Source organism: Microcaecilia unicolor, chromosome 2, assembly GCF_901765095.1.
Source record: "Microcaecilia unicolor chromosome 2, aMicUni1.1, whole genome shotgun sequence".
NCBI lineage: Eukaryota > Metazoa > Chordata > Amphibia > Gymnophiona > Siphonopidae > Microcaecilia > Microcaecilia unicolor.
The window spans coordinates 523,168,490-523,192,950 of NC_044032.1; the positions used below are offsets into that span (position 1 = coordinate 523,168,490).

Below are 24,461 nucleotides of genomic sequence, written 5' to 3' on the forward strand. Positions count from 1 at the left end.
TACAATATAACCAACATCATCCCCCCCAAGGAGCTGCTAGTCCCTAACTGCATCACATGGAGCAAGCCTGAACAAAATTTTAAAAAGGGGGTGGGGTTCAAAAGTTTCTTAAATTGTCCTGCATGCTTTAGGCATTAAAATGGAAGTTATGTGCCAGAATGGGGGTAAACAGCAGTTCACTTAGGTGTTATTCTATATGGTAGAGCCTAATGACCCTGTTTACTAAGCCACGCTATAGGTGCTTTATCATTTTTAGCATGCCCTAAAAATTATCACATGCTAATGTTAGAGACACCCATAGGAATACATGGGTGTCTCTAGCATTAGCATGCACTAATTTTTAGCATGCACTAAAAACGCTAGTGCTCCTTAGTAAACAGGGCCCCAATTGTTTTAGAACATAAATGAAAGGGGTGTGCACGTGGGTGAGGATGAGCAGGTCATACACTCATACAGAAAATTATTTTATAAAAGTATTTTAAGTTGCATGTATAAGTACCAACATTTAGGAGCATCACTGCTTACACTAGTAATCTTTAAACAGCCTTGGCATGCATATTTCTTATTATAGAATACTAGCTACTAGTTTAGCGCACCACCAATTATGTCAACCACAGACATGTCATTTAACTGCAGGCTTACATTAGTATTCCTGAACAGATTTGACACTTAATTCTGCTGTTATTGAATACTAGCTTTGTGCCCAGTTTTTTTGGTGTTTAACATTTAGCACACAAAAGTAGGGATGGGCGAATGGTCTTCCAATAGAGGACACACTTGGAGGTAGACAGAATATAATATCTTTATTGATATTTTCAACTGTATCAGGACTTGTCTATGAGATGAGTGTGGAATTCTGATATAGTTGACATTACCAATAAAGATATTATATTACTTCATTCTACCTACCTCCAAGTGTGTCCTCTGTATTCTTTTGGAAGACCACTCATCCATCCCTAGTAACATAGTAAATGATGGCAGATAAAGACCTATATGGTACATCCAGTCTGCCCAACAAGATAAACTCATTATATATACCTGAGTTTGATTTGTTCTTGCCATTTTCAGGGCATAAACCACAGAAGTCTGCCCAGTACTGTTCTTGTACTAAAATTTCTGAAGTTAACGTCAAAGCCCCTTAAAATTTACACTCCAGCCCATCAATATCTATTCAGTCACGATCAGGGCACAGACCGTAGAAGTCTGTCCAGCACTGGTTTTGCTTCCCAATTACTGGTATTGCCACCCAATCTCCGCTAAGATTCCGTGGATCCGTTCCTTCTACACAGGATTCCTTTGTGTTTATCCCATGCAGTTTTGAATTCTGTTACCGTTTTCATCTCCACCATCTCCCACAAGAGGGCAGCCCATTACTCCTGAGTCTGCCCCCCCTTCAACCTCAATTCATGTCCTCTAGTTCTACCTCCTTCCTGTCTCCGGAAAAGGTTTGTTTGCGGATTAATGCCTTTCAAATATTTGAATATCTGTATCAGGTCACCTCTGTTTCTTCTTTCCTCCTAGGTATACATGTTCAGGTCGGCAAGTCTCTCCTCGTATGGTTTGCAACACAAATCCCATACCATTTTTGTAGCTTTTCTTTGCACCGTTTCCAGTCTTTTTATATCTTTAGCAAGATATGGCCTACAAAACTGAACACAATACTCCAATTGGGGCCTCAGCAATGAATTGTAGGGCATCAACACTTCCTTTCTTCTGCTGGTTATACCCCTTTCTATGCAGCCTAGCATCCTTCTGGCCACAGCCGCCACCTTGTCACATTGTTTCTTCACCTTCAGATCCTCAGACACCATCACCCCAAAGTCTCTCTCCCGAGTCGAGCTTACTAATTTCTCCCCTCCTATCCAGTATCTCTCTTTTGGGTTTCTGCACCCCCAAGTGCATCACTCAGCATTTCTTGGAATTAAATTTTAACTAAATCAGTAATGCCAGGAAACCTTAAAACTTTTTTTTACTTTTTTTTTTTTCTTGCTGTGCTACTACTGTGTTTTACTTTTAATTTAATGTTACAGGTAAGAGCTCAGTCTTTAGTGCATTACATCAACCAAAGCCAACTATATGTAATTACACCAATCCACCACCATCGCACCATTATCCATTCTTGCCTACCACTGAAACATATTTAACTTAAAATGATGTTCTCTTAAATCTTATATAGAAGGCTAGTTTACTTAGCTTGAAATGGCTGTTATCTCGGTGCTGCGGTGCCTTTCTTTCGACTGGTGCTGGTCTTGATGTAATCTTCTACTTTATAAAATTTCACCATTGTGACTGCCCAAAATGTGAATCTTTAAACTGTGTATCCTGCTTTCTTATTCTCTTTTTTGTTCTCTACATGGTCCATGTTTCGCTAGATAATTGCGTCCTCAGAAGAACTTAACTCAGGCAGGAGGAAATGAGATCACAGGACTGGCCACCAGATTCGCGTCACCAACTGCGAGCATGCCCAGCCAACACAAACCACGCCCTGCTAGCTGATTGTAGGTAGCCTGAAAACCTGACTGGCTGGGGTGCCTCCAGGACCAGGTTTGGGAACCACTGGTATAGACCCTTAATGTCATACCTGGATAGCTAAACAGACATAGTTAGGACTGCCTTTTAGCTATCTGGATATCAGCACTGAATGTCTGCAATGCCTGAATAACTACCAGGTCTACTCTGCATTGGTGCTAACTGGATAGAGCTTCAGCAATCTACCCAAATATTTGGTAGCACTATCCAGGTAAGTGCCACTGAATATCTGGATTTGGACTGGTAACCAGTCTTCTCCAGTAAAATTGTTTTAAATAATCTACCTCACTGTCTTCTGAGTACCTACTTTTATGCGCATATACTCCCAGCAAATTTTACATGTACTATAAAATTGCCCTTCTTAATTGCTTACCTATCATGACCAGCCTGTATAAATAAACCAGATCATCTATTATACAGACCTGGAAAACTTCGGTAGAAGAGAACAGTTTAGTAATAGAACTATAGAGTACAACTATAGAAATGATAAGTAGTAGTAGTAGTTCAAATGACTTTTTATCCACTCGCCTCCACCTACCCTCCTCGCCTCCTTCCTGTACACATTAATTGATTTGATTTGCTTACTTTATTTTTTGTCTATTAGATTGTAAGCTCTTTGAGCAGGGACTGTCTTTCTTCTATGTTTGTGCAGCGCTGCGTACACCTTGTAGCGCTATAGAAATGGTAAATAGTAGTAACATAGTAGATGACGGCAGAAAAAGACCTGCGCGGTCCATCCAGTCTGCCCAACAAGATAAACTCACATGTGCTACTTTTTGTGTATACCTTACCTTGATTTGTACCTGTCCTTTTACGGGCACAGACCGTATAAGTCTGCCCAGCACTATCCCCACCTCCCAACCACCAGCCCCGCCTCCCACCACCGGTTCTGGCACAGACCGTATAAGTCTGCCCAGCACCATCTCCGTCTCCCGCCACAGGCTTTGCCACCAAATCTCGTCTAAGCTCCTTAGGATCCATTCCTTCTGAGCAGAATTCCTTTATGTTTATCCCACGCATGTTTGAATTCCGTTACCGTTTTCGTTTCCACCACCTCCCGCGGGAGGGCATTCCAAGCATCCACCACTCTCTCAGTGAAAAAATACTTCCTGACATTTTTCTTGAGTCTGCCCCCCTTCAATCTCATTTCATGTCCTCTCGTTCTACTGCCTTTGCATCTCCGGAAAAGGTTCGTTTGCAGATTAATACCTTTCAAATATTTGAACGTCTGTATCATATCACCCCTGTTTCTCCTTTCCTCCAGAGTTTACATGTTCAGGTCCGCAAGTCTCTCCTCATACGTCTTGTAACACAAATCCCATACCATCCTCGTAGCTTTTCTTTGCACCGCTTCAATTCTTTTTACATCCTTAACAAGATACGGCCTCCAGAATTGAACACAATACTCCAGGTGGGGCCTCACCAACGACTTATACAGTAGTAGTAGTAGTAGTTCTAATTTCCAAGGAAAGGAGAGTTAACTAGAAAGAGAGTGAACTGACTAGTATGCATTCTTTTAAATTCAAGATTACAAATTCAGTTTAAAAAAATCATGATAAGGACAATCCATGAGATGTAATGGACTGTAGATCCAAGATCCTTCCTGCAGCTGTGGAAACAAGAAATTGCATCAGAGGAGACGGGACACAGTTGCAGAAAGAATCTTGGTGCCTGCAGAGGAAGCCTGTTTACATTGCAGACCCTGTCCACAACCCAGGCCAGTACAGCAATACCATAATATTGCGTTAATTGGTCTGGTATTCAGATCAGTTAACTCAATATTAAAAATTTTAATCATGAGATTAATCAAGATTAAAATGCTTAAATCGTCTAACACCTCTACCTCATATAAACTAGTATTAAAAACACAGTAGTATCATATATTTGATCAAAGGAACATTGATAAAGACAAAAGCACAAGCACAAATGGCACAGCAATGCAGGGAATCACTTCAGTACTTACAGTCTGTGTTTGATGCCAGCCCTTTTCTCACAATATAGTCATATACTTGCACTATTTCTTGGACACCAGTACATCTTTTATAGTACAGATCAATTTTGCTGGCTGTTTCTGATTCGGCAAGCGGATTAACGATCTAGAAATGCAAAGAATACTGTTGACTCTAGAGTGAAAGCTTCCTTAAACAATACACATGAATTAAGAAACGCTGAACATATAATCAGATATCTAACTTAGACATTTCCAAATCATATGTACATTCTACGATTTTATACAATTAGGTAGCAACACTGAACATCCACATAAAATTTGAGATTTCAAAAAATACCTGCTATTTGTGCGGGTCACTTGGACATCTACGTATGGTGTCCTTTTACTAAGCCGTGCTAAAAAGTGGTCGGTGGTAATTTTAGCGCATGTGTTTCCCATGCGCTCCGGCCACTTTTTAGCACAGCTCTAAAATGGCTGAATTTCTATTTCTGCCATTAATGGCCATGCGCTAATTTCCAAATTAGTGCACAACCATTAATGCCTGAGCCCTTAACAGCACCTATTTAGTAGGTGCTAAGGGCTCACGCACAACTCAGGCAGCATGTGGCACTGTCAGATTACCGCCGGGCACGCCTACTCCCCACCCCCCTGCTAGAAAATAAACAGTTTCTAGCACGGGAAATGGCGCACGGCAAAAACAGAATTACTGCAAGGCGCCTGGGTGCGCCCGGCGGTAGTATTGTTTTGCCGTGCGGAGCTCTACCATGCCTTCGTAAAAGGGCCCTTATCTGTTTAGATGTGGAAGTTAGATGGTTCAGTATCAGTGCCCCCTTTCCAAATTGATAATTTTGGCTGCATAACAATTAAGTCATCTGTTTACATGGCTTGGTTGTTTGTTTGTTTTTTAAGCACTTATTTGCTAGTTCTGTGCTGACTGCATAAATACTTTTGAATATTGACTTTACTTAGTATACAAAAATATTACTACTACGCATGTACCTCAAATGTCTGTATTTGTCTCTCTCACACACACATACACACATCTTGATGGAACGCTTCTTCTCTTTTAGGGTGACCTTTGGTACAACAAAGTAACTTCTTAGTATCCCATCAGCAAATAATGTGCATGTTATGCTGCATTTTTGCTCTACAAATATCTATGAGATTATGTTGTTTTTGTAGTTTAATTATAAAGGGCCCTATTTACTAAGCCACGTTGTAGGCTTGCTATCATTTTTAGCACGTGCTAAAAATTAGCACACATTAACACTAGAGAATATATATAATTGTCTATAGCATTAGCGCACGTTAAAAACGCTAGTGTGTCTTCGTAAACAGGGCCCATAATTATTTTTTTTGTTTTATTTATTTATATCCCGTTGTTTCATTTTGGTGCTGATTTTCAAAGCACATATAACTTTGTAAGTTATGAGCTTTGAAAATGAACCTCATTATTTTCATGCTAACTATTGTGTTTGTGCTTATGTCAGCTACCAAGAATTGACAGATTTTGGGGCATATAAGTTTTCAAATAAATAAATCAATTGTTGTGTACCACAGGGAGGAGATACTTATGGCTGCTGAGCAAACTGCCTCTCTTTTTAATCTGAATTGACGAGAACTGATTTTACTGTATTATCTTGCTAGGTGAGTGAGTATTTGTATGTCACATGGATAGAAGGTCCAGGCCTGGTCTCTGGTTCCACCCACAGGACAGTCTTAATTGTGCATCTGGAGCTGTGTGTTTCGGTACGCACATGCTATGCTGATAATGTTCTCTTGAAAGAGGTACTCAAACACTGCAAATTTATTTTTAAAACACAAAATATATTTACTCAGTAATTTCTGGTGTTGGTGGTACCAGAACTCTTTGTTTTCTCTCCTTGACCACACAGGAATTTGCGCTGCTGGATAGGCCAGCTAATAAAGTCAAAGTAGGGGTTGTGGAATAAATAGAATTGTAGACATAGTAACGTGGAGGGGCATAATCAAATGGAGCCGGCCATCTATAAGGGCAGCCATCTGTAATGACGGCTCCGTTAAGCGGCATACCTGACTGTATTATCGAAACAAGATGGCCGGCCATCTTTCGTTTCGATAATACGGTCGGGGCCGGCCAAATCTCAACATTTGGGCCACCCTTAGAGATCAGGCCGCCATTGGGTTTTGTCGATAATGGAAACTAATGGCAGCCATCTCAAACCCAACCAAATCCAAGCCATTTGGTCGTGGGAGGAGCCAGCATTTGCAGTGCACTGGTCCCCCTCACATGCCAGGACACCAACCGGGCACCCTAGGGAGCACTGCAGTGGACATCACAAATTGCTTCCACCTACATAGCTCCCTTACCTTGGGTGCTGAGCCCCCCAAATCCCCTCCAAAACCCACTACCCACAACTGTACACCACTACCATAGCCCTAAGGGGTGAAAGGGGGCACCTACATGTGGGTACAGTGGGTTTTGGGGGGGGGGGTTGGAGGGCTCCTATTTACCACCTCAAATGTAACAGGTAGGGGGGGATGTGCCTGGGTCCGCCTGCCTGAAGTGCACTGTACCCACTAAAAAACTGCTCCAGGGACCTGCATACTGCTGTCATGGAGCTGGGTATGACATTTGAGGCTGGCATAGAGGCTGGCAAAAAAATATATTTAAATTTTTTTTTTGGGTGGGAGGGGGTTGGTGACCACTGGCTGAGTAAGGGGAGGTGATCCCCGATATTCTCCGGTGGTCATCTGGTCAGTTCGGGCACCTTTTCGAGGCTTGGTCGTGAACAAAAAGGGAACAAGTAAAGTCAGCCAAATGCTCGTCAGGGCCGGCCTTCTTTTTTCCATTATCAACTGAGGACGCCCATCTGTTAACCACGCCCCCGTCCCACCTTCGGTACACAGCCGACACACTCCCTTGAACTTTGGCTGGCCCTGCAATGGAAAGCAGTTGAAGCCGGCCAAAATCGGCTTTCGATTATACCGATTTGTCAATTTGAAATTCACTCTTGAAGTGAGCGCGAGATTAATATCGTACTACATAAGGAGGAATTTACTTAGAGACAACTTTGCAAGTCAACAGATGCATTGAATTTGTCTGTATAAGCCTCCTTATCATTCGGGTGACCCCTGACGCAGGTGCAGTGGCACCGAAACACGGCCGGTGTCGGGTCTTCCTTCAATCAAATTTGGATTATTAAAGGTTTTAACATAAGCACTGTGAACCTCGTGTTTTTAAAGGCCCTTTGTGCTGTTTTTTTGCAAGAACTATAAAACTCATTACTCTTATTGTAAAAAGCAACTATTCCATAAGTGCAAATGTAATCTATAGTAGTTTATCAAAGCATAGCTTTTTGGTAATTAGATTTAATTACTTGCCTTTTTCTAAATCTGAAGTCAAGAAACATTACAAATTCAGGTACACAAGAAATCCCCGTGTCCAAGCGAACTCGCAATCTAATTTTTATCTAAAGCAGTGGAGGGTGAAGTGACTTATCCAAGGCCAAAACGAGCATCAGTGGGAGAAACAGGATTTGAACCCTGGCTTCCCTGGGTCTCAGCCCACACCTCCCTATGGACCATATGGCTATACAATATTAAACATTTTTCTAAAAATTAATTGATCACTCATGTTTCTCAATCATTATTCTGTCTGGCTACCAAAAGTACTATGGAGATAATTCTATAAACGCTTAAAATTTCTTCTTAAGCATCAATGGTATGTGAAGTTCAAAATTCTTTATTCACTTGTAGAAAAAAATATCAGCACCCACAAATGAATAAAGAATTTTATACTTCAAATACCATAGAGTCTTAAGAAGAATTTTGAAGCATTGGGATGTGTAACTTTTTTGAGTGCAAGTCCCTGCTGGTGAGAAACGAGACCATTTGATTTGAATAACTGGTAGTTATACGTGAACGTGTACTATGCGCTATTCTATAAGGTAGCATCTAAGTGCCACAGTACGTAACTGCAGGGGAGGGCATGGGTAGACCCTAGGTGTGCATCACTTATAGAATACTGTCAGTTACGTGTGTCACTTGGCGCATGTAGGTACACCCATTTGTATCTGCCGTTAACATGGTGTAAATGTTCACACCTAAACTTAACTGCGCCCATGCTGACTTATGCTAGTATTCTAAATGAAGGCCCCAGTTTATAGAATTGCCTCCAATATGTATAGCTTTGCTGTGTGTAAAGCATCCACATAATACATACCTCTCCTGTTTCCAGGACTCTGAGGCGATAGTACTTCACAGGTCCAAAGAACCCCTCCACACCAGACACATACTTGCTACCTCCAAGGACAAAGTACCCAGATGTGTCATCGAAGTATATCTCCTCCTTAAAACTAAAGTCATTATATATACATCAGTGCTGCAGTTCTTTCCAACACAGAACTTATTTCTAGATTGTCTGAAAATCCATTTCCATTGTTTATATAGAAAAAGTATCACATTCTCTAGCCATTTCCTCAGAACAATTGTCTTTAATGAAAGATTGTAATTTATCAACGTCTGACATGGAAAATCAGCCCATGATTCACTGGCATCATACCCAAACATACATCTTTCTTTCAACAGTTGAGTGTAAAGAAAGCAGTCAGCAGATGCAATGACCATGACTAGGACTTTTAATAACAAAAGTGAGGAAAGACAAAATAGAGTAGTCCCTTTAAATGAAAAAAAAAAACAAACAAACAAACTACTGAATCCCAAGAAGCAAAGACCATTTAAACAAAGGGGGCCCAGCCATCTCAAAAACACATTTTTATTTATCAAGGTTGAAGTATACTACCTTAACTAAATTTGCAGGACAAGACGGTTTACACGCTAATAAAAACATAAAAGAAAGAAATTATAATAATCAATAATAAAGAGCACACACCCATTCCAGACACAAGATAGACAGACCAAATTCAGGGAAAGATGCCCAAGCCGACCAAACAGTAAGAGCCGTAGGTCTTCTGAAACAGCCATGATTTCAATGCAGATTTAAAATGTTTTAGGAAAAGTTCACTTTGAATCATTAGAGGAAGGGAATTCCATAGGGAAGGGGCAGCAAAGTAGAAGGCACATGGCAAGTGGTCTCCAACTGGGCCAAACAGGGTCTGGGAATAATCATGCGATGGTCATTTATAGATCTGAGGACATACGCTGGAGAATATGGAATGGTATGAGAAGACAAATAGGGAGGTTTGCCAAAACAAAAAGCTCTGAAAGCTACAATAAAGTTTTAAACGTTACACGATATTCAACAGGAAGCCTATATTGTTACTTTAAGGCTGGGGTTATATGATCTGATTTGTGCATATTACAGAGAAGGCGAATAGCAATATTTAATGTCTCTGAAGCTTTCTAAATGTTGATTTGGTGGTACCTAAGTAAATAATATTACAGTAATCAAGCCTAGTCATGAGTAGTGATAAGATAAATGTGATCAAAGAAATACCGGATGGAATGTAGCTGTCACAGGATAAAGAAACCAGATTTACAGGCCAAAGAGACATGAGGGGGAAATGAGAGCGCAGAGTTAAAGATAACTCCAAGGTAACGGAAATTTTTAACCAGAGAAATAGTAGTGCCTAAAAGCATCAAGAGACAATTTGGACATGCGTGGTGGCCTGATAGCAACAGGCTATGGTTTCCTCACAGTTTAGAAGACAATGTTTGCAGCAAAATTATAGAAATAATTGCCTACCCAGTTTAGATGTATTTCCAATTAGAGGCTATTCAGGAACAGCTGAAAATCTTTTTATTTCAAAAATGCTATAATAAGTAGCTAGGTTCAGCACCACTGCTATGAAATTAAATTTGCAATGTAATTCCTGGAATAATTGTCCAGCCTCTTGTCTTTGTGATCCGCATTGAAACTTTGTGGGTATATGCAGAATATAAGAATTATTACTATGCTATGCCATGCAGACCCATTGGGATAGAGAATCCAGACAGAGTTGGAGTGGCTTGATATTTAGATTATCAGGATCAGTATGATGGAGAAGGAAGATGTCAGCATAGAAGTGGAAAGAGATTCCCGAGTCCTGGATGAGTGTCGCTAATAGGCTCAAGAAAAGGTTAAATAAAATGGAAGCTGTTTTGTTACAGATTCACCAAAAGGAGTCTGAACTGAGAAAGTGCGGTCAGTTAAGAACGAATGAAACCAAACTAACAACGTATCCAAAATACCCAAAGTACAACGAGGGAACAGAAGGAGAGAGTGGTCAATATGGTCAAATACCACGGAAATATCAAGTGAAATGGCTAAAGTAAATTGGCCCCTGTCCAGATAGGAGTAAACCTCATTAAGTACTGCTGTAATAATAGTCTCAGTACTACAGAGTGTTTTAATATCTGATTGTCGGGGGTGGACAGTGAAGACTTTTCCAATAAATTGGGGAACAAAAATGTTTGTAAACCCACAAGCATGAAAATGAGAATTGCAAATTCTTACCATGCTACCCTTGTTTAACTGAAACCAATCTTCTCTTATGCAATAAAAAGGTTATAAATATGACAATTTTGTGTCTCATGAGACACAATAATACACAAAGAAAGTACAGTAAGATCAGTGAGTAAAATACTTAGGAGACCATTTTAGAATTATCAATCAAAAAGCAGCAAGGCAGGTGGTCCGCAAAATCCAATATGGATTATAAAACAAGGCAGACCTTGTTAAAAAAAAAACATAAAATGCCCAACATGGCCATGTTTCGCCAGTATAAAATGGCTGTGTCAGGGGCAGTGTGTTGCCAGCTGATATAAAATTCCAAAAATAGCCTGGCTGGTGTAACTGTTAAAACAGCAAGCTAGATTCTGGGATCAGTCTCTCATAAAAATGCTGTGACTGGCAAAACATGTCCATGTCGGGCATTTTATGTTAAATGTCTGGGCGCTTTTAATCTAATATAATAATTCGCACCTCCAACGTTCTGAAGCTGACTCTGTGGTAGTGTGGCAGTGAAGCCGTGTAGTGTTCGTAGGGTTCATAATCGCACTCCCAATCACTGCCCCACCCTCGAGGGAACTCTGTATAGTTGCCAGGGAAAGAAACGCGTCAGAAGGAGAAGGGACTAACCACAGGCAATCGCACTCACTCTCACTGCCCTGCCCTCGGAGGGAAGGGAAGGCTGCATAGTAACACCACAACCAGAGAACAGAGGACTACGGTGGCGGGAAGCACACAAACCGCCTGACAGGACTCTCACTTTCAAGAAAGTTGAACTCCGAGGTACAGACATCTAAGGAGGAGGCAACTGCAGAGAATGGAAGGGGAGAAAAACGCTCCACGAAAAGCACACTGAACTCTAAGGTACAGACATCAAAGGACGAGGTAAGTGGACAGAATGGAAGGGGAGAACAATGTTTAATAACTCTCTCTCGCTTTCTCTCTCTGACAGACACACACACACACACCGCCCCCCCCCCCCCCCCCCCCCCATTGGATCTGTCTCTCACTGATACACACACAGACACTGTGTATCTCTGTCTTCCACTCTCTGACACACACTCAGGGGATCAATGGAATTCAATGGAAATAGATTCTCTTCCAATAACACTAGATTGTGCTTTCAGTTGATGTATCATGCTAAATTGCTAAACCAACTGGCCTTTTTGGTGTCCTTGGATGCTGAGAAGGCTGTTGATTGAGTTGAATGGCCATACATGGGCACTGAAACGATTTGGATATGTGGCTCAGTTTATCACCATGATAAAGCTGCTGTACACAAACCCAGCAGCTCGATTATATACAAATAACTGGTTATTATAACTTATAAACTGCACAGAGGTATGAGACAAGGTTGCTTCCTGTCACAGCTTTTGTTTAATATAGCACTACTAGTAAAAAAGGCCCGTTTCTGTTTGAAAGGAAACGGGCGCTAGCAATGGTTTTTTTTTGTTTGTTTGTTTTTGGTAACTACAGAGTTGTTAGAAAAGTATTATAATGTCTCCATATTCTTCTCCTTCCAGCAAGCCCTTGCAGGAGTATGGGGGTGGGCAGTGAATCAAAGTGTATATGTTTGTGAGAGTGTGGGTGTGACAGAGAGACTGATTGTGTGTGTGTGTTTGAGTGTGTGTCACAGTGACACACAGAGAGTGGAAAAGTGTGAGTTTGTGTGTGAGAGAGAGAGAGTCTGTGTGTGACACTGAGGTACAGTGTGCCATAGTATGTGTGTATGTGTGTGCATGACCCCCTAATACTGTCAGAAGTGCAGGTACCCCCACCCTTTGTGTTTTAAGTTCTGGGACCATAGCAGCGAGCAGTGAGTCTGAGTGTATGTGTGAGTGTGTGTGAGACTGTGTGTGTGTGTGTGCGTGACCCCTTTCTTCTGTCCGAGGTGCAGAGTCGTTTCCCCCCCCCCCCCCCCCCCCGTGTTTGGTTTTTCAGTTCCTTTTCCTTTTTTTAATCCAGCAATTGTGTGTGTGTTTGAAAGAGTGTGTGTCATAGTCAGACACAGAGAGTGAAAGAGTGTATGTGAGACAGAGATTGTGTCTGTGTGTGACACTGTGCTACAGTGTGCCAGAGTATGTGTCTGTGTGTGTTCATGACTCCCTCATTCCTTCGAAAGTGCAGGTACCCGCACCCTTTGTGTCTGAAGTTCTCTGACCAGAGGGGCGGGACTGAGACAGAGTGTATGTGTATGTGTATGTGAGATGTATGTGAGACATGGTGTGTGTGACAGTGAGAAACAGAGATTTGTAGACTGGTTGTGTGTGAGAGAGAGCGTGAGTGTGTGTCTCCATATCCTTCCTTTAAGCTGTTGCAGGACCACAGGGGTGGGCATTGAAACAGTGTATGCCTGTGTGAGAATGTGGGTGTGACAGTGAGACAGAGTGTGTGTGTGTGTGTGTGTGTTCGAGAGAGTGTGTGTCACAGTGACACAGAGAGTGAAAGACTGTGTGTATGTGTGCACGGCCCCCTCCTTCTGTGTGAAGTGCAGTCGCCCCCTTTCTGTTAGTTTTCCCCCCTTCCCTCCTGTGAGTGGCAATGTAAGGGTGCCCCCCCCCCCCTGTGTTTCTGTTTTGAATTATTTCTTTTATCCAGGGATTGTGCTCTCTTTATGCCCTCCATCTGCATAATTTTTCCTCTCCCCTTCCCTCCCATTCTGTTCTCTCACCCCCTCTCCATGTGTTTGTCTGTCTCCCCTTCAAGTTCCATGCCCCCTCCCTTAAAGTTTCTGGCCCCTTAATTGTACCTATTGGTTTACACGTTGCACTGCTGTCTGCAGGATCGGTGTCTGTGAACCTCATCCAGCTTGCCCTGTTGTTACTGCTGCAGTATCAGGGCGGTTCAGGGCGGCTGTGAACCTCGTCCAGAGAAGACTGCAGTTGGTTTTATCTTCTTGCTTTCAGTTTTTGTGAAGTCCCCTGTTGAGGCGGCTGGAGGCTGTTTATTCACCTTTTTTTTTGTTTGTTTTGTTAGTGTGTGTCCCGAAGGCTGCTGGAGGCTGTTTCTTCACGGGGGTTTTTTTTTTTGGGTTAGTGTGTGTCCCGAAGGCTGCTGGAGGCTGTTTCTTCACGGGTTTTTTTTTTTTGGGTTAGTGTGTGTCCCGAAGGCTGCTGGAGGCTGTTTCTTCACGGGGTTTTTTTTTTGGGGGGTTAGTGTGTGTCCCGAAGGCTGCTGGAGGCTGTTTCTTCACGGGGGTTTTTTTTTTTTGGGTTAGTGTGTGTCCCGAAGGCTGCTGGAGGCTGTTTCTTCACGGGTTTTTTTTTTTTGGGTTAGTGTGTGTCCCGAAGGCTGCTGGAGGCTGTTTCTTCACGGGGTTTTTTTTTTTTGGGTTAGTGTGTGTCCCGAAGGCTGCTGGAGGCTGTTTCTTCACGGGGTTTTTTTTTTTGGGGTTAGTGTGTGTCCCGAAGGCTGCTGGAGGCTGTTTCTTCACGGAGTTTTTTTTTTTTTGGGTTAGTGTGTGTCCCGAAAGCTGCTGGAGGCTGTTTCTTCACTTTTTTGGGGGGGGGTTAGTGTGTGTCCCGAAGGCTGCTGGAGGCTGTTTCTTCACGGGGTTTTTTTTTTTTTGGGTTAGTGTGTGTCCCGAAGGCTGCTGGAGGCTGTTTCTTCACGGGGTTTTTTTTTTTTGGGGTTAGTGTGTGTCCCGAAGGCTGCTGGAGGCTGTTTCTTCACGGGGGTTTTTTTTTTTTGGGTTAGTGTGTGTCCCGAAAGCTGCTGGAGGCTGTTTCTTCACTTTTTTTGGGGGGGGGGGTTAGTGTGTGTCCCGAAGGCTGCTGGAGGCTGTTTCTTCATGGGGTTTTTTTTTTTTTGGGTTAGTGTGTGTCCCGAAGGCTGCTGGAGGCTGTTTCTTCATGGGGTTTTTTTTTTTTTTGGTTAGTGTGTATCCCGAAGGCTGCTGGAGGCTGTTTCTTCATGGGGTTTTTTTTTTTTTTGGTTAGTGTGTATCCCGAAGGCTGCTGGAGGCTGTCTGTTCACTTTTTTTGTTTGTTGGTGCGGGTTCGGATGGCAGTTCGGAGCGGCAGGTTCTGCAGGATAGCACTGTCAGGGCAGTGGTATTCTCCTCAGCTGGCCGGCACCCGGCAGTCTCGTGCTGTGCGAGCCGTAGGTCCGCCCCTTCTTTTGTTTGAGTTGTTTGATAGGTGCATGGCGCGTGATTGCATTCCGTTGCGTGGCAACGGCGATTGACGCCTTCGCCTCAGACGCTCCTCCCTTGTTGTATTCCTATTGGTGTGACGCTCATCCGTGGGTGTTGCAGCTGTGACGCTCGTTCAGATCATGGCGGCGCACAGATGTACTGTGCTTAAAAGTGGTTACAGAGCTTCGAACATACGAACTTTTGAAGCCTCAGAGTGTGGTTCAGAACGTTCATGGTGCTTTTTATGTCCAGTTGGGGCGTGGCGTAGGTCGCAGATGGGGCGTGGCTGAGGGCGGTGGTGAGTAGTCCGAATAGCCAGGAGGACTACAGCAGTTCAGGACTTCACTGCCACAGTTGGAGGGAGCTTCAGAACGTTCAAGGTGGGATTTATTTATATAGATAACCCTTACTTTGTGCAATTAGGAAAGGAAGGTTGCAATTACCACAGAGGCTTTGCAGGTACTGTGCATTAATTTTTGCAACTAATGAATGGTAACTGCAAACATTTATCACACTTTAGCAAACAGGTTCCTAAGTTTTAAAAATTCAAATGAAACCTCCTATTTAACAAAAAGAATTTCACATCTGTATAAAATGTATTTCACCCTTCTTAGTGCTGTTATTCGCGGTTTTCATATACCTAAAAGACTGATCGTTGTGGATTTTCAAATCTTCCCCAATGAGTGTTTTCAATGTAATCTAGAACATAAAACAGATTCATTAGATTCATCAAAATACAGCAAGAAACACACTAGAACAAGCACACAAAAGAGTTGTGGTGGATAGAAGGGAAGGTAATGCAATAGGTCTAAATTTGAAATTCTGAAAAATTAAATCACCAAAATAAAGTAATGAAACAGAGAAGAAATGCAATAATATATTAACTAGCAAATTAATACAAGCATAGGTTATTTATTTAAAATTTGTTCATCAATTCACCCAAAAACCATAAACCACAGAAATACAAAATAGAAATGTATTCAGGGCTTCCATTCTTAGGCGTTTTATAAATTGTAAATTTAGGTGTTTATTTTCCAACTAATTAAGGGTTCCTTAAGAGTACTAGGGAAGGTGGTGCTTTCCAGTGATTATCCTATACATGTATATTTACTTATTTATTTTTGCATCAGGGTGTTCTATTAGTGGTCATCATTTAAAACTTAAAATTAGAAGCCACTAAGGGGTTCATTTTCAAAACAGAAAAATGTCCAAAAAGCGGCACAAAGCAATAGATGGACACATTTCACCAAAATGTCCAAATCACTATATTCATAACCCATTTTAAAGATGTGTTTCTATATAGTTTGTCTGCAGTGCATCCAAATCACAAGGGGGTATTGTCAGGGGCGTGTGGTGGGCATGATTTGGGCGCTCCCAAAACTTGGGCATTTTTCTGCCATAATGGAAAAAAAGCTAAAACGTCCAGGGCTCAAAGTTAGAAGTTTTGGTCTACACATGTTTCAATCATGACTAAGTCACAAAAAGATGGCCTAAAAGACCAGATGACCACTGGAGGGATTAAGGCATAATCTCCCCCTTACTTCCCCAGTAGTCACTGACCCCTTCTGCCCCCCCCCACCACCACCTCCAAAGATGTGAAAGAAACAGTACATACCAGCCTCTAAGGCAGCTTTAGTGTCGTTGTACCCCCCTCGTTCCTCAGTGTAAAGTGTCCCTGAGTACTTAAAATTACTATTAGTACCCAGAATCACCTCACCAAGGACGGAGAGGCCGACAGTTCACTAACCACGCCTCAAAATCTCAAAGAAAATGAGGGGAAAAATAAGCTAAATTTGGATTTGTCCTGCTTTTGAAATAACCAAACGGAAAAAGTGATTAACCAAAAACAACAATATTTTAATTCAATTCAAATACTATAAGGATAAATTATTAACTAACAGACTTTAACCACTAACCTTATAGAATTTGTTTACAACAGTATGTTTTCTTTTCCAATACCCCAATTTCCCTCAATTACAATAATATATCAACATTTATATTCTAGTGCAAAACCAAATGTATTTTACAATTGTATAACTTTTTTTCTTCTTTTCAGAATTTCCCCTCTGGTATCGATACCAAGATTCTTATCAGATAAGTATTCAGTGTAAATTTTTCTTTTTGACTAATTTCTTTCTTAACTCTCCATTGTATCTCAACTTTAAAGAATTGATACTTTGTGTCCTTTTTCTTTTCCCTTTTCTCACAGGACCTTGTAAGACAACCCCAGTGACCCAACTCAGGTAAGTAGGAATTATTTCTCTGTTCTGTCACTGTATTGTCACTTAGCTGCAGTTGATTCTGATGCAGTACATTAAAAAGCAACGGACCCGCAGGGGTCTGTGCTGGGTCCGTTGCTTTTTAATGTATTTATAAATGACCTAGAGATGGGAATAACTAGTGAGGTAATTAAATTCGCCGATGACACAAAATTATTCAGGGTCGTCAAGTCGCAGGAGGAATGTGAACGATTACAGGAGGACCTTGCGAGACTGGGAGATTGGGCGTGCAAGTGGCAGATGAAGTTCAATGTTGACAAGTGCAAAGTGATGCATGTGGGTAAGAGGAACCCGAATTATAGCTACGTCTTGCAAGGTTCCGCGTTAGGAGTTACGGATCAAGAAAGGGATCTGGGTGTCGTCGTCGATGATACGCTGAAACCTTCTGCTCAGTGTGCTGCTGCGGCTAGGAAAGCGAATAGAATGTTGGGTGTCATTAGGAAGGGTATGGAGTCCAGGTGTGCGGATGTTATAATGCCGTTGTATCGCTCCATGGTGCGACCGCACCTGGAGTATTGTGTTCAGTACTGGTCTCCGTATCTCAAAAAAGATATAGTAGAATTGGAAAAGGTACAGCGAAGGGCGACGAAAATGATAGTGGGGATGGGACGACTTTCCTATGAAGAGAGGCTGAGAAGGCTAGGGCTTTTTAGCTTGGAGAAGAGACGGCTGAGGGGAGATATGATAGAAGTGTATAAAATAATGAGTGGAATGGATCGGGTGGATGTGAAGCGACTGTTCACGCTATCCAAAAATACTAGGACTAGAGGGCATGAGTTGAAGCTACAGTGTGGTAAATTTAAAACGAATCGGAGAAAATTTTTCTTCACCCAACGTGTAATTAGACTCTGGAATTCGTTGCCGGAGAACGTGGTGCGGGCGGTTAGCTTGACGGAGTTTAAAAAGGGGTTAGATAGATTCCTAAAGGACAAGTCCATAGACCGCTATTAAATGGACTTGGAAAAATTCCGCATTTTTAGGTATAACTTGTCTGGAATGTTTTTACGTTTGGGGAGCGTGCCAGGTGCCCTTGACCTGGATTGGCCACTGTCGGTGACAGGATGCTGGGCTAGATGGACCTTTGGTCTTTCCCAGTATGGCACTACTTATGTACTTATGTACAGTATCCTCCGCAGTCTTTCTTGCGTAGGAGCTCAGGTATTTTCCAGAATTCTTTGTCACCGTCACCCTACACCTCGCTCTTAATAAAAATAAATGGAAGGAAAACCCTATCTTCCTAACAAACCCCTTTCCCACACTAACTGACTTAAATTTATACAATTTAAAACACTGGGCAACACTTAACTAAGAAAATTAAAATAACTATACCCTCGCTAAACCCCCTAACTTTACTTATTTTTCCCTAAACTAATGAGCACAAACATATATACACCTCCTTACACCTTCCACATTCCACCAGAAAAAATTACAAAATACTTCCAACTCACCTCTCCCCAGCATTCAACCTCACACAATGCCCTCCTATCACCAAACTCAGTCAACTACCACTTCCAACCTTCTCAAGATCACTCCAAACTCACCACATCAGCCACATCACCAAACACACTTCCTTTCACCTCCATAGTCACCAGCGCTCTGCCAACTGTCCCACTGACCGTTTCCTAGGAGACGGCTGCTTGGCTTGGGATTCCGCCCCCAGCCAGCCAATCCCTAGTCCTGCTCAACATTCCAACTCTCCCTGCTGACAAGCGGAATGTTGAGCAGCACTGCTCAATCCCCATTTTAATTGAAAAATCCCCATAGAAATCAATGGGAAATTCTTCAATTAATATAAAACACCTATAAATTTTCATCAAATTACCCCAAATTTCCCATGCAAATTAAACCTCCCATCCTCTATTAAACGGTGTTTTTAAATTTTAAATATCCCAACATTTAACCCCCGCCACACAACAGTCTTCTAAAAATCCCTGAAAAAATTCCCAAAAAATTAAAAACCTATTTCAAAAATTTTAATATTCCCCTCTGAACCTACTCCGTCAAATTTACCCAGTTAACCCTTTCTTAACCCCTTAAAACCAGACCCCTCCCAAATGACCCCCTTAAAATATTCAAATTCAAAAATTAACATACCAGAAAAATCCCAAAAAATTCCCCGACCCCAAATCCAAAAACAGAATTTAAAAATCATTAACCGTTTAATTTCTAAAAATCAAAAACAAAAATAAATACAATTTAAAAATAAACTAATTTAAATTCTGGGTTAAAAACCCCTTACCTGCTTTCCCGATTTTCCTCTCACTCGACCACTCCCGTTGGATCCGGATCCGGTCCCAGACGTCAAATAACAAAAACGGAAGCAAAAATAAAAAACATCCGAAGCCTGGCCCAAAATTTAGGCCCCGGCTTCAGCCTACCCAGAAAAACGCGCGTTCCCAGTTCGTGCATGAGGCGCGCCGCCTCATGCACACGCTGCTCCGCTCCCTTGACGTCCTCTCTGCTCTCTCCTCCCCTCTCTCCGGCCATCCTCTTCCAACGCAGCCCAACCAGGCTGCACACCGGCCCCTCCTCTTCGCCGGAACCGGCTTTTTCTTTTTTTTTACAAAAAAAACCGACGCTGCTTTCCCGCAGCGCCCCGCTCCTCTCCCAAACAGGGCCGGGTGAGTCTTCGGGATCTCCCGGCTCGTTGCCACATGTCCGAAAATGAGATCCTCTTCACTCCCGGAGACGTGCTCAATCGTCTCCGGGAGCAAAAAAAACCCGAACGGGCCCAAAATCGGCCCTGGAATCGCCGGCCTGCATTTCCTCACTCCTGGGGACGTGCTCAATTGTCCCCGGGAGCCAAAACAACAAAATTGTGGCGCTCCATAGCGCCTCTCGAACCCGTCGACCAGCCCCCCTCGGAGCCCAAAACGGACCCGGGGTAAATTTTTATATTATTATTTTTTAATTAATTAACCCTCTGCTACATTAGATGTTATGGCCTGTCCTATAAGAGCAGCATAGAAAACAAGTAGTGGCTAATTTTCAAAATCTAAATGCCAGTCCCAAATATATCCAACATATTTTTCAATTAAATAGGATCCAGCAATAATCCATTTAAAACAGATTTTTCACTTAAAACTGTTTTTAGGTTTTCTTACTCAAAACATATCTTCCAAATCACACATTTGATAATTTGCAAATTACATATTGATAACTTTTATAATTTTTGTCACCATAAAAATTATAAAAGTTATCAATATGTGATTTGCAAATTATCAAATGTGTGATTTGGAAGATATATGTTTTGAGTAAGAAAACCTAAAAACAGTTTTAAGTGAAAAATCTGTTTTAAATGGATTATTGCTGGATCCTATAAGAGCAGCAAGCAGGTCCCTGGAGTAGCCCAGTGACCAGTGCATTGCACCATAGAGAAGTGTAATTATTACACTAGTGGTGGAAAGTGTGAACCATCTAAAATCCACCAAAAAACTGTACCCACAAATAGGTGACACCTGCAGCCAGAAGGCCTATTGTCGGGTGTACAGTTGGGTACAGTAGGTCTTTGGTGGGTTTTGTAGGGCTCACCATACAATATAAGGGGATAATGGTAAATCTGGGACCTTTTATGTAAAGCCCACTTTAGTGCTCCCTATGGTGCCCCACTGCTCTGCTGGGATGTCTGTGTGACTAGTCTGCTAAGAATGCTGGTTCCCCCATCCAACCCAAAAGCTTGTGTTTGTGCATTTTTCCCTTGGATTTTTTTTTTTTTCAAAAATGGAAACAAAAGAAAAATGCACTAATCACAAAACATCTAGGAAATGGCCATTTTCAAAACAAAAAATGTTTTTTCTAGTTCAAAAATTATTATGTGCCCCTTTTACCAAGCAGCAGTAAAAGGGACCCTGCAGTGGCACTGCACACGGGTTTGCCGCTTGCTAAGGCCCCCTTTTTCCGCTACCTGGTAAAAGGACATTTGTGGCTGGGAAAGGAAATGGCACTGTGGTAAGTGAAATATTTGCCACATGGCTATTTCCTGGTGGAGGCGGTAGGGACTCTGCGGTAGCCCAGTGATAACTGAGCAGTGATTACTGCCGGGCATGCCACCGGTGCTAGAAAATAAAAATGTATTTTCTAACGCTGGAGTTAGAGCATTGCAGAGGCCAGACTACCATCAGGCTCCTGCAGTAGCTCGGCGGTAGGGCCGATTTGTCCATGCCCTACCACCCTTTAGTAAAAGGGCCCCCTATGCTCGCCACTTGATTTTTGGACATTTTCAGCAAAACATCTAACATCAGGTTTAGACATCGTATCAAAAATGCCCCTCAAAATACATTACATAATAATCAACAAACAGGGTATGTTTTGGCTAAAGTTTGCATCAGGGGTATGAATAATAAACAATAAAATATGGCAAAAATTCCCAAATTTGTAGTTCATAAAAGAAGACCAATCTATTCAACAGGCAGACAATATCTAGTACACCAAAGCAATAGTGTCCAGTGGCTCGGTTAAAAATACTGTTAGGCTGTCTCTACTAATGGCTCTATCCTCTGTGGGATCATCTCACTGTCACCTTGTTGGATCTCACAGATTCAAAGGAAGCTGCAGAGATCACAGTTGTTTCTCCCTGCACACCAAGTCCTGATACCAAGTATGCTACAGTTGTGTGGTTGAGACAGTTCTTTCAAAATCATACTGATTTTTTGGAATTAATCACAAAAATTCCCTCAAGCATTGCCATAGGGTCCCAGAATGCAGGGAGAAACAACCACATCCTCTGTACTGTTTCCTTTGAATCTGTAAACTCCATTGGGATGGCAACAAGGTGACCAAGAGGCATATTTTCAAAGCACTTAGCCTTCCAAAGTTCCATAGGTTTCTATGGAACTTTGGAAGGCTAAGTGCTTTGAAAATAAGCCTCCAAGTGAAGGATAGATCCATCTGCACAGGAACTTTCTTTGTTGGTTTTCTACCAAGAGCCTCTTGGATTTATGATTTAGTCAATAGTTACTTCTGCTTTGGGGTTGTTAGAGAAACTCTAACTATTGGACAGACTGGTCAACTTTCATGAGCTTTTGCCATTATTTTATTGTTTTCATATTATTGAGAGACTAGTAAAAAAGGCCCATTTCGTAAACAAATGAAACGGGCACTAGCAAGGTTTTAGAGAGAGTGAGAGTGTGTATATGTATGTGCCTGTCTGTGTGTCTGTGTGAAAGAGAGTGTGCAAGGGTAGGGTGAAAATGAAGAGACAGCAGTGGAATTTTACATAGGACAGCTGAACCATTTGAGGCGTGTTTGTGTGTCTGTGTGAGAGAGTATGTATATGTGTGTGAGTGCGTGTGTGTGTGTGTGTGAGATACAGACAGTGTAAGTGTGTGTGTGAGAGTGAGTGTGAAAGGGTAGGGTCAAAATGAAGAGACAGCATTATAATTGTACATAGCACAGCACAAACATTTGAGGCAGTTCTTGCCTTATCTCCCCTGCCGCCCCCTCCATACCCAACGATTCTTTCCTTGTCTTCCATCCCCTCTGTGTCCCGTGTGTGTGTGTGTGTGTGAGAGAGAGAGAGGTGCTAGCAGTCCCTGTGATCAGTTGCTCATTATAGCCAGTTAAGAGTGAGAGTGAGTGTGTATGTGCTGGGTTTTTTTCCCTTCCCTCCTATGCCCTCCGTGTTCGTTGTTTGTGTGGAGAGCAGAGATCTATATGGTGCATAGCTAAGCTAAGGACGTATTCTTGACTGCAGTGTTTGTTTTTCGTGGGTTTTTGTTGTATGCTCCTTCTTAGCAGTCGGATTTTTGTTGAACAGCGATGTTGAATAGCGATTTTGTGTTCTGGTAGGGTGTTTTGTCAGGGGGAAGCACATACCATGATCTTAAGCATGGCGTTTTGTCAGGGGAAAGCACAAAATGGAATCGGCTTCCTGTGAGGTTTGTCGTCTCCTTGTTGTTCTGCAAGTGTCCGGTTTTGTTCTTCCTTCTGCTCCCTTGTTCCGTAGCATTGTTTCTTGATTGGTCCTTTTAGCGTTTCTGTTGACGTTGCGTAGCAACTGTGTGCTGCTGGTTTTCATTGGTCCGCGATGTGTCTCACATCACGTACCGTCGCTTAGTAACGGGATCGCGATGCGATTGGTTCAGTGTCATTGTTCCGCCCTCGACGTCTTGACGTTTGACGCGGGGGGCGTGGCAAACACTCATGGGCGAATTCTGGGTTTCACCACCATGCAATTATAACGTTGGGACTTGTGGAGGCTTCAGAACGTTGGAGGTGCATTTTATATAGAGAGATATTATACCCCTAAAACAGGCATAAGATGAAATGTGGCCATGTTGGGTGGTTTTTAAGTACTGTATTTCTAGAGTTTATAGTTTTGGGTAGATTAATACTGTTAAATTATTTAGGGTTCCTTTTACAAAGCAACACTAGCAATTCCAGCATGGCAAATGTGATGAAGCCCATTCAATTCCTATGGGCTTTGTCACATTTGCCGCACCGGAATCATTAGCATGGCTTTGTAAAAGAAGACCTTAATTTGTTTTTAATTATTTTATTTTATTTTCATTGTACTTATTTTTATCTACATATTAATGTATATTAGTTAACATATATGGTTATCATCACTTTTCTTCTGTATTTTTTAATTTTTCAGAATTTTAAGTTTAGATCTGTTGGTTTACTTTTTAGTTTTTACTATTAACTGTCACCACTTCTATTTTTTGCCCATCAGATTCAAAGCCAGCATTGCAGACTTCTTGGCTACTGTGCTCCTATCCTTTGGAGTTATAGAATCTTAAGATTATGAGAAAATTCAAAATCTAAAGCTGGAAGAAATGAGTGTGTCACCCCAAGCAAAATGTGCACTCCTAACAGAGGTCTGGCCTCTGTAGAAGCTTAATGAGGTTAGAGTATGGTTGGATCCGTTATTCTGTCATGCTTTACCCTTAGATAAAAGAAAGAGATGTTAAAAAGATAAAGTGTAATATTCATTTCTGAATAAATGAGATTATTTTTACTTTCTAGGGAGGTATTGGCATGTGTAATATACAGTGTCAGGTTTAATCTGTCTTCCAGTCTGGTTTTCAGCATGCAAGAAGTTTCAGTGGCTTGATCAATCACTGATCACAGAGCTAATAATATAAAGTACCATAAAAATACATATCTATGTACTAATTAAAAAATGGTTACCACACC

General features: G+C 41.9%; 1 protein-coding gene across 2 annotated transcripts in view; it reads right to left on the reverse strand.

Moving 5' to 3' along the window:
• Positions 1–24,461, reverse strand: part of SEL1L3 (SEL1L family member 3) — a 163,975-nt gene that overhangs the window by 95,378 nt on the left and 44,136 nt on the right. For both annotated transcript variants that reach the window (XM_030191255.1, XM_030191256.1), the window contains exons 6-8: positions 15,686–15,744; positions 8,685–8,817; positions 4,493–4,625 (exon numbers count right to left, since the gene is read on the reverse strand). In XM_030191255.1, the coding sequence (XP_030047115.1) occupies positions 4,493–4,625; positions 8,685–8,817; positions 15,686–15,744 (325 nt within the window). The remainder of the gene's footprint in view (positions 1–4,492; positions 4,626–8,684; positions 8,818–15,685; positions 15,745–24,461) is intronic.